General features: G+C 35.6%; 1 protein-coding gene across 1 annotated transcript in view; it reads right to left on the bottom strand.

Moving 5' to 3' along the window:
- Positions 1 to 870: 870 nt before the first annotated feature.
- Positions 871 to 11400, bottom strand: part of Sf3a1 (splicing factor 3a subunit 1) — a 67139-nt gene continuing 56609 nt past the window's right edge. The window contains exons 12-15 of the mRNA XM_081749060.1: positions 10709 to 10821; positions 8581 to 8694; positions 5952 to 6125; positions 871 to 1258 (exon numbers count right to left, since the gene is read on the bottom strand). Of these exons, the coding sequence (XP_081605186.1) occupies positions 1157 to 1258; positions 5952 to 6125; positions 8581 to 8694; positions 10709 to 10821 (503 nt within the window). The 3' untranslated portion in view covers positions 871 to 1156. The remainder of the gene's footprint in view (positions 1259 to 5951; positions 6126 to 8580; positions 8695 to 10708; positions 10822 to 11400) is intronic.

The following is an 11400-nucleotide window of genomic DNA, read 5'->3' as shown; positions in this document are numbered from 1 at the left end:
CACCATCATCTTACTCTGGAAATACCTAACACCGACAATGTTAAATACATTGCTTTCAACTAACTCCGAAACCACAATTTAAACTCTCTGAAAAATCGAAGATGTATTTAATTTTGCACCACCAATGACTCGCCTCTGCACACACTAATCCGTATTACGCAGCTTCGAGTACTAGTGTCACTCAATTCAGAACTAATGCAAGCTAGTTGCATTGTAAAATTGTTCCATGTTTACTACCTAGCAAGTATTAAATTTTTGATACTTTATTGCAGCTTAGCGTCTTTTTTCAGCACTAAGGCTATATGAGACGTGGACTAATCGCTTAATGACAGAGAAGTGGAATCCAAACCACGACAACGATTCAAATTTCTATTATTATAATTATGTAACAAATCAAAAAATTAGTGACTTTTCTCTATTAGCAGGCAAACATCAACAGGAGTTAACTGCCTCCCGTAAATTCGACTTTTCTTTTACGTCGATATAATGCGCTTTAGTTTCTTCATTCTGATATAACTACATTTATTTTCCGGTTACAAGTTGGGAAGTTCAGTACAATCATTAAACTGTATAGTACGTATCTATCAAATAGTACAAATCAACTACAATTATTTTTAAATATATTGTTTTCTTACTGCTGTAGCATTATTTAACTATTTTAATTGCCAATTTCATTCCTTCCTAGCAACTTTCCGACAATACCGCAAGAATTCAAAATATACGATAGGCGTCTCAAAGTTGAAATGGAGTGAAGAGTACAATTTCTATTTCATAGTTAGTATACAGCAAACTACAATAGAAAAGTGAACATATGAATAATGTTATGTGGATCGATTTATGTTAGCGTAAACAAACTGAAAACTAATAAAATAAAGTGTACAATATTTATTCTCCTTCTTCAAGTCAAATATATTTTATAATCTACACAACTGATACGACAATCATGTACATTCAGCATATAGGTATAAAGGAAGTTTCTTTTGGTGATTTAAAAATTCATGACACCAAGTTTTCTTTATGAGAAAACCAATGCCTTTCCTATTACATTACATAATGGAATATATTACATAATAAGACAACTAAAATGACAAAGCAACAATAGCATTGATCATTTTGTCACAAGTAGTTTAAATTGCCAGCATTTGACAATATATTTTTACTTCTTCCTGCCTCCTCGTTCTTTCACTTGTAGATTGATTAATGTTCCAGGAGTAAGGTTGTAATAGCCAAGAGAATTGGAGTCTTTGAAGAACAGACCCTGGAAAAGAAAAACACCATAAATAAATCAAAATAATAGTATACTCTATGAAAATTACCTTATTATTTTATATAACAAATTACTTACTACTGTTTTTCAGTCGATTTTTATTTCGATATTTTGAGTGCTACACTCGGGCACATTTTCTTAGAGAAAAACATATGTTTGAATTCTTTTTCATAATAAGTTCTTCACATTATTATTATTATTATTATTATTATTATTATTATTATTATTATTATTATTTGACAAATTTTTGTAACACCCTGTATATATTTTCGAGAGCTACCCACGCAGATTTATTATTTTCTACAGCTCGTTGCGATCTATTAATTGATATATGTCTTATCTTTTGATAATAAAGTTAAAATTTAAAAGTTAATCATACTTTAAGGCTGTATCTTTAGTAATTATACTATGTATTGTCTTGCTAGTATCAAAATGAACAGCTTAACGAGGATATTATAGTATCAGTTTCATATTAATAAACGTAATGGTACTCGTTCAGCATCAATTATTAGGTTTACAAAGAAAATGATTTTTCTCCATTTTCTCGAAAACTACGCATAAAGGTTTTAACGCTTATTCATACCATTTTGTTCAGCTCATCGATTGGTTTAAGAGCAAATCATTTGTCCAAAGGTGAGGCATGTATCAATTGGTATATTCCTCACCTCTGAACAAATGATTTTCTCTTAAACGCTATTACAGAATTTATAATAAGAAAGTTATATAAGAAGTTTCATCTCCCGAACATGAGGGGATCACGAGATACTCTAATTTTGGAGTTTTAAACTCCTTCTTCCACATCCTTTAGAATACACATTTTAATGAAAATTACATTATAAATATTGGCTCGATCCAAGCGCTAACTACGATCAAAAATTCACTTCAAACAGTTCGGCTTTTTTTCTATGATGATGAGACAAACAACACCAATTTAAACGCAGAGGTAAAAATTATGGAAATTTCCTCCTTCCCTTAGAAGCAAAATTTTTGAAAACGCTGGAAAATGTGTTCAATTATTTTTAAAGAGGTATTTATATACCAAGTTTCATTTCTAACTTGAGAGATTCTGAGACGCTTTATGTTCGGCATAAATTTTCATCCCCTTTCCCTTTTATTATATGCATTTTAATTAAAGTAACATGATAAAAATCCACTTTGAGGTACGTACTGACTACTATATCTATACACAGTGTATGTGTGTAAAGATTTCATTTATGGTAAAAAGGATATGTTATGCATTACCAGAGTATCTAAAATCTTGAACTAAAAATTGTGAGTATTAAATATTAAATTGATTCAACCTTTCTCCTCAAGTCTCATGTACAATAAGAAATGATTACATCAGCACATTATCCAAATTCTTGGCCTATTAAATGAAACACAAGAAACGATACAATTCGTTCAAACTTACATTATCAAGATCCTACAATCACATGGATTAAGATACGAGTTTCATAAATATCGCACTTTATTTCTGTTTTAAGGCAAATAAATTATATTTAAATCAACGTTGACTGCCGAGGGATGCAAGCTGTGAGTGGCTGATTGTCAGTCGGAGCTTTGGCAATAAATTAAAAAATACATAAATCGGTCTTGTTGTTGTAGTTCAATGGAATAGCATTAGCTCTGCAAGCGGAAAATTGGATTTCAAATCTCTGCAAGTCTACGAGTCAGATCTTTCTGTTATTTCATCACTGTTTTTGTGCTTTACATTCTTATTTAACACTAAGGTTATGAGGTTAGTTTAGGTTAGGAATTAGATTTCTGGGCTTTCAGTATCTATAGCCATGTCAACCCGTCATGTATAAGGGATTACGTCCTTCGGCGATCTCACTGCCCAGAGTGAGACGGTGATGATGAGAAATGAATGAAATGGTGGAATGAAGAAAGTGGGAGGAAACGGGAGAACCCCGAGAAAACTCTCATACAAGGTGTTTGTCCAACACAAAGTTCACTTGATACGAGCTGGGATTGAACCAAGACCCCATGCACCAGAGATGAATATTCTACCACTGAGCCATTCCTAATTAATGTTACGAAGTAATTTAATAATTTAATGCTATTTTTGGTATCTTGTCTAAGAAGTAAAATGTATTGTGAAGTCTGCCGTACATTTTTTTTTGCTCAAATCAACAACAAGTAGTTTATTATTATTATTATTATTATTATTATTATTATTATTATTATTATTATTATTATTATTATTATTATTATTATTACATTAATGTATACCTTCTCTTAGTGTAATGGTATTCTTTAATCTGTACGTTGTGTTACTTGAATCAGAAATATTTTACGTATATCGTATCGGATTTTTCCGAGACAAAGGAATAAAGACACTGCATATCATGACATACTTTTTGAGGAAATCGCAATGAAGTGTCACCATATTGCAGTATTGTAAGTTAGAAGATTACTTGACTTGTATTACTGGTTTCAAATTTACTTCCGTAGTTTATAGTAGGCCCTCATTACAATAGCTAATAACTTCACTGACAGCAGTTTGTCTTTGAATGTACTGTTGCCATTAATCATTTCAATCACTGCTGTACATTTGTCGACCACCACTTGACTTTCGTATCCCAATTTATGGCATTGCTGTCAGTCAATTCTTCGGTAGTGACGCAAAATGTCGTGAATAGCTCTTTTTCTTTTTTTTTTTTTTTTTTTTTTTTTAAACAAAGAAATTTCGAATCAATTCTCTTAGGGATATCTTCAATCGTGCTCAACGTGGGTTACCAGTATTTTCGCCGTACCACTTTTATTCCTCCGTACATAAAAGTTCCCCCTGAAGACATCTGAAATTACCACTTTTATGGTGAAAATACTTTTTATATATACACATTACAGAACATATTATGTATTACCGGGTGGATAAAAAATAAATAGTACTTTTAATACTCTATGCAAATTATAATACAGGGTGAGACAAAAAGATGTTAACATTAAATGGGTGTTCTTTTTGTTTTCGTTTTGCAGATTAAATCATGGCGTGCCAATATTCCATTGAGGAACGAAGGAAAATAGTTATCTGGCTGGAGGTTTTTCAGTCCCCAAGCATCGTACAAGAAAAATTCACGGCCTGCACCGGACGGGATGCACCTTCAGGCCTGACAATTAGTAGGATCTACGAGAAATTTGTAAGGAAACGGTGGTAGAAAGAGATCTGTCCGAACTGAAGAGATCATCATCCTAGTTCAGGGAGCGATGGTAGCCAGCCCAATCAAGTCTTCACGCAGATTTTCTCTAGAGACTAGCATTTCTCAAAGGTCAGTGGTTAAAATTTTACATAGTGATTTTGGAATGAGCCATACCACTTGTAGACTGTGCAGCATCTCACAAACACGGACAAACAAGCATGTGTGAATGGTGCACAATTTTATCTTGGAAATGATGTGCATGGAAACGGACATTCTGTTCATATTTTCTGGCGAAGCAACATTCCACATCAGCGGTCGAACAAACACAACTGTGTCATCTAGGCGACCGAACACCCGCGAGCAGTTCGCGAGCACATGTGGGATTCCCCCAAAGTGAACGTTTGGTGTGCAATAAGCAAATTTGGAATAACTGGACCCTTCTTTTTTGAAGAAGGGATTGTCAGGGGAGAGAATTACCGTGCCATGCACAGCACGTTCATGGAGGAGAACGCGCCACTTGCCATTCTTCAGCGAGGATACTTTCAGCAAGACGGCGCCCCTATCCATTACTGTCAGATAGTTCGGGATTACCTACGACACGTTCGCTAAACGTTGGATTGGTAGAGGTAGTCCTCTTCCGTGGCCAGCACGTCCCCCCGACCTAGACGCCATGGGATTTTTAGTTGTGGGGCATGGTCAAGGATCGTGTGTATGCCAGCAAACCTAGCAACTTTGACGACCTGAAGCACAGTTTCACTCGTCATCACTGCTATTCCTGCTCAAATGTCCAAGAGGGCCATACAATCAACAATGGACGGACTTCGTAAGTGCACTGAGCAGAATGGGTGTCAAATTAAGACCCTGTATCCAAATCCTTACCTTGTAATTTCACGTGAGTAAAAACCCATTTAATGTTTACATTTTTTCCCTCATCCTGCATTACTGGTTGCACTTTTCATCATATGAAGTATTTATTCAGATTCCATACTGCCTACTTCATTTAATTCGATCGTTAGCCACTGGAAATAGTACGCGCAATATAAACAAACACGACGAACAGCTTAGCTGTTCATGAGCTAATTCTAATCGCTGCGCTGGACCTCATGAATTGATATCAGTAAGTCCAGATCTCACTCCATAAGATTTTTTTTCTTCTTGTGGAGCTACACTAGGGAGGATTTATACAAGTCCAAACCTCCAGAGGTTATTGCCAACATCTCAGTTAATTCTTGCAGAAAAAAGTCAATTGTATCCCTGGCCATTTGAGGAACCTGGTTAACAAAGCATGTGCTTATGCTGACATTTAGCACATCCCTTTGTTTTCTTATCTAACGAAGGACATATGTATATTTTTCTAATAAGTAAGAGTCAATATTACAGAATTTACAATATTTTTTAATACCTAGTTGCTTTTTATCCTAGAATAGGGACTAAAAGAAATAGCAATAGTGACCATAATACATCTTTCGTTAACATTTCAGTTATATAGTTCTCGGGAAAGAGGAAAAGAACTAAATGAATATCATAGTTTTTATATACTTTACCTCCCAATGAAGTTTCTGCTTTCCTGGTGGCATTCCTGTTTCTTCGTGTACCTTAGCCTTGACAACAGACACTGTATCTGTTAAAGGTAAGGTCAAAGTCAAAATCTGACCCTTTAACTTCCATTCTGGTTTCTCTGACATGCTTGGGATCTGCACCCGCAATGTAACCGGACTCTGAAACAGAATGAAAGTCAAATTAAGAAGCCCGCTAAACAGAATGAAGATCTACGAGGTCTGGCTAAGAAAATAGCGGGACTGATGGTTTATTGTTGCAAATTTACAAATTAAAAGTGATCCCATTTCTTTCCCCTCTCTGTACACGTTTCTATCGAAGTTTCCATTGTTGAAAGCAGTTGTAGAAATCTTCAGGTGTCACAGTCTTGAGTACCGCTGCCGTATTCTGCTTCTTCTCTTCCATTTCGAAAAAAAAAAAAAAAAAAAAAATGCAGAGTAAGTGGGCGAGTAAGGTGGGTGCTCTAACACTGGAGTCTTCTTAGCTGCAAGACAATACTTAACGATCAAAGCAGTATGCGAAGAAACATTGTCGTGATACATAATTTATTCATTGTTCCTCCACAAGACGAGCCTTTTCTTTCCCCACGTGTTCTCATAGCTTCACCAAAACTTGTTGATAATTCTTCTTGCTTATTCACTGTCTGACTTAATGGCACCCATCCAATCAGGACCATTTCATTGATATCAAAGAACACAATGAGCATGACCTTCACTTCTATTTGCTCTTGCGTGTCTGTTTCATTCGCGGCGATGGAGGAGTTTTCCAGTGCATAGATTGCCTTTTCTTTTCAAGATCATACTGATAGTTCCTCGTCTCGTCACCAGTGATGACTTTCGTTAATAAGTACGGTTCTATTTCCAGCCATTCCATTATGTCACTGCACACGTGCTTCCGGAAGTCCTTCTACTCCTGCGTGTTATCGCAAACTTTGCGCATGTTCAAATAGTTGTGCAGAATTGGGTGGACAGACTCTTTATCGGTGCCCACCATGTCTGCTATCATTCGAATGCTGAGCCTATGATCTTTCCAGACAATGTCTGTCACTTTTGCTACATTTTCCTCTGTTGTTGCTATGAAAGGACGACCTAGTTTCTTATCATCATCAACGTTCTAGTGCCCTTCGCTGATGCTTTTGTACCACTCAAACACTCGCGTACGTGACATTGTATTATCACCATACACATTCTGCAACAGTTTCACACATTCACTCGGTGATTTCTTTAATTTCACAAGGAATTTCAAGTTAATGCGAAGCTCAATTTTCACATCTGTCATTCTTCCGGAACACAGTTACAAATCTCGCTTCAATCGCTGCTCACAGACTAAAGCCGACTGCGAAGCAAATCATAAATATTATACTCTTCTCGAAGGTTCAAGGTTGCTCCACAGTAATGCGCTCCCCACTGCTCCACGTATACTACTGACAGGTTTTGCTAGTCCGTTATTTTTAAACCAAGCCTCGTATTATCACATACTGAAAAAATAATCAGGATATTGAAACCAAGACTGACCTGCTTCCGTGAAACAGTAATAACTACACTGATTCATTTCAAATAACATGAACCACAATGAAATGAAATAATGAGTAACACGTTTTATAATTTTGATGTAAATAGTGCTTTTGGTTCATGAGTAATGTTCTTTGTTGCTTACGATTCATAAATACCTCATGATCTCATTCTTGGAGCTAAACCGAAACTAAGCAAACATTAAACACCCGTTATGTTGATGTTTTTGAAATGGTAAACGTTAAAGAATACTATTTGGGAACGGAAAACGGAAGGCACTGTTAAGTTATAAGTATTTCTGTGACACCTATGTTGAAGAAATGACTATACTGTTAGCGTTTTCTTTTAACTCATGAAAAGTTTTCAAAAATCGGAAAGTTTGTTGCTGTTCATTTTGGTTTGTGCTCACTGTTTACTTCTACTAAAGCATGTACAGTCCGCAGCAAAAAACGTGCAACATGAGCAAGTAAGTTTATTGTGAAACTACGCCTAACAGCCCAGGCAATCAACATAACGTCTAAGTGGCACGAATCACGCCAGGAGAAACCTCAGCGTCCTCCCCTGCACACTTATTTTGGAGCAAAAGACTTCGTCATGCTCATGTTGCAGGTTGTTTGCTGCGGACTGTACATATCCATTATTTTACTTTGTATAATGCTAATAATTTACCGATACATTCGAAATAAGTAAGTAAATTTGACTGACTATCTTTTTAATGTACAAAGAATGTAATTCTGTGTACTGTGGAAAAATAAAGGAGAATAAGTCATATTAGTCTACTTACTCCGAAGTTATTAGAGAACAAAATCTAATAGTATGAAAGCATTCTTCATTCGACTGTACAAATCTACAGTGAGATTAATATATAGAAAATAAGTGAAATGTGCCATGAAGCTATTTCAGCAACTTATTTTGTCATCTTCCACCTGTCAATTAAAAGATCTTAATTGTATATTTTTATTAATTTTCCCTCTTAACCTATCTGAATACGTTTATATAAAAGTATACTAGTTGACAGAAATTAATAAAATTTCCTGAATACAACATTATGTTCAAGACAGATCTTTAGCAAAAGGCAAAAATATATGCTTGGATTCCTAAGTACCTGATGTTTAGCCAAGAACTCAGCTTCAGGTATCAAACTTTCCTCAGTGCGCACTTTCTTCGCTGGTGGCTCGTCTGATTCTCCAGAATCCATTGGATGTTTCATTCCTGGTCCCTGTTAAAAAGAAATCATTAGTATTAATTACTATGCAACAAAATTTCAACTGTTACATTAGAATTATTTTAAAAAATCACAAATATTTAGAATTCTTGAAGTCCCTTTAAAATCATTCCAGATATATTCACAAATGCAAACACTTTCATTTATGTGCTGTAAAAGTAGAATATCTCCAAAATCCGCCGTTTACTATTGATTAGGTTGAAGAATTAGTTTGCAGCATTAGGTTTTTGTATGGCAAACTGTAATGTTAATAGTTTATCTTTTAGCCTTCACCATTTAGACGATATTGTTGGACTTGTGAATACGCTCTGAATTCGGTTTTTTGAAGGGAGTTTTGATTTGTGGGCTAAAGAGCACGGACTATCAAACAGAAGAAAAGAACACTATCTGACATATTCTTTTGTTTACAAGTTTAACGGAGTACCAAAGGCAGCGCGAAATATTTGTGCTGCGTACAGGAAGAACACCATCGGGAAAAGCATCAGAAGCTAATAGGTTTATAGTTTCAAAGAGAGCAATTTTAACTAGCAGACTTCTCAATGAAGTGAATTTCTATGATGAAATGATAAACAGACAGTGATGATGAACGTTTCCTAATCGACAATCCAAGTCTGTCACCCGATAATTGGAACTATGACAACATTTTAATTCCATGGACAAGATACAAAAAAGTGTATGTACACTGCACACTCCAAGCTAAACAACAAAACCAGCGAGTAGGTATTCTTGAATTTTTGTTTGCTGGAAAATTGAATCATTACTGAAATTGATTACATTGAAGCTCATATTTCTAAATGAAGCTGTTTCCACTTTTTAAGGGCTGGGCCTATGAATAAAATAATATCTCATTTAAGCTTTTACAACGAACGGTGTAGATTTGAAAATGAAATGAAATCTTTAAGTTTAACGTCCCGCGGTTATGCCGGTTAGGCTAAAGGAGACGGTGATAATGAGAAATGAGTGAAATGGTGGAATGAAGAAAGTGGGAGGAAACGGGAGAACCCCGAGAAAACCCACGAGCACGGTGTTTATCCACCACAAAGTCCACACGGCGCGAGCTGGGATCGAACCAGGGACCCCAAGCACCGGAGGTGAACGCTCTACCACTGAGCCACCGCGCCCCTCGGTGTAGATTTTAGTGTATTTTAGATTAACTAGGATAAACTTACATTGGAATGCTGCCACTTTTGAATATGACGAGCGGAGTACAACCTGCAATGATGAGTTCTAGTATGTTATTTAATACAACTAGATCAACATATCCGCGAAGTTTTCAAGCTTTCTCAAGTTCCCTTGCAATTGAATACCTAATTTGACTGGGCTATATTAGTTGTGTTCTACTGGGGTGCAAGTATTTTTGACGATCGATTTACAGTCCAATTTTCATTGTGAGAGACTTTATTGCAAGTTGAGTATGAAGAAGTGTCACGCAAATACCGGTTGAGTCTGGCGCCATTCATTTCTACACGAAGTTCAGTCTCGATCCACGTACAGTAAGGCACGAACTAAAGTGTCAAATGTAGTACTGTACTGTAGCACGCGCATATGTGTTTCAGTATGCCATCAAAATCATTCGCATATATATTATGCTCAGCCTTCTTTAAAATAGTTTTGCAATCTGTGTCCTGAAAATAAATACACCCTCACAACACTTTATGTAATATTATTAACAAAGCTATTATATGTTAAAATATCGTTAGTGGCCTATCCAATTAAAGGAACTAAAGAAAGAAGGAAAAAGTAAGTAGATCTACAACTTTAGTAAATGACATGCTGAAAGGAAAATTATGTATTAAATTATATAAACTTTTGAGCATAAACGGATTAAGATTCTGAATTCTGTCAAACTTTTAGGACTTGTTCATGATCCTGACAGAAATAAAATTCCATATTTCCACAGCTCTCTGCAAACTTTGAGAAAACTTATGAATTAATTATACTGCAAAAAACTGAAAGGTTTGCATTATAACAACTTGTAACATTATGCACGATTGTTTTTAAAACTTACCGGTTGTTGTTGCTGTGGTGGTGGAGGAGGTTGTGCAGGAGGAGCCGGTGGAGCCATAAATGGTCGCACAGGTGGCGCTGGTGCAGCTACTGGAAATGCTGGACGAGCTGGAACTGGAAACAAACGTAATTTACATAAAGTTCTCTACATAAAAAATATTAAATCCAATAACTTTATTTACTATATGAAAACTTACAGTGAAGAAAAATATTTCGAGTGTAACACTCGGACACTAATCGTGGGTAGCACACAATGTCTCGTCTTTTTCACAACAGGAACTCCGTAATTTAAGAATAGTGTGTAAATTTTATCGATAATTATGGTCACCTGCCCTTCCCAAAGTTGCTCCTATCATTTCTTATATACACAATATACGTACGTATGGCCTAAGAATAGTTCATTACCCTCTTTACTAACACTTTTTAAATTGTGTTTTAAGCTCTTCATCCGATGTACTTCTTAATTAGAACGAAGTCCTAATCACTCTAACTAACTCCGAGTATTACATACGAAACATTAAGTGAGGAACATTACTAGGGAAGTAGTCTGAGATATTAATCTCCCTTTTTTCCGCTAAATATATATTTAACAAAATGTGTTCAAGGCTCTATTTTATCCCATCAATTCATATAAATCTGCAGAACTAATTGATTACACGCTTTGATGTGTTACTTTTAATACTCAGGTATTCA

This window comes from Thermobia domestica, chromosome 2, assembly GCF_964235325.1.
Source record: "Thermobia domestica chromosome 2, izTheDome1.hap1.1, whole genome shotgun sequence".
Taxonomy (NCBI): domain Eukaryota; kingdom Metazoa; phylum Arthropoda; class Insecta; order Zygentoma; family Lepismatidae; genus Thermobia; species Thermobia domestica.
This window is presented reverse-complemented; position numbering and strand designations above follow the sequence as displayed.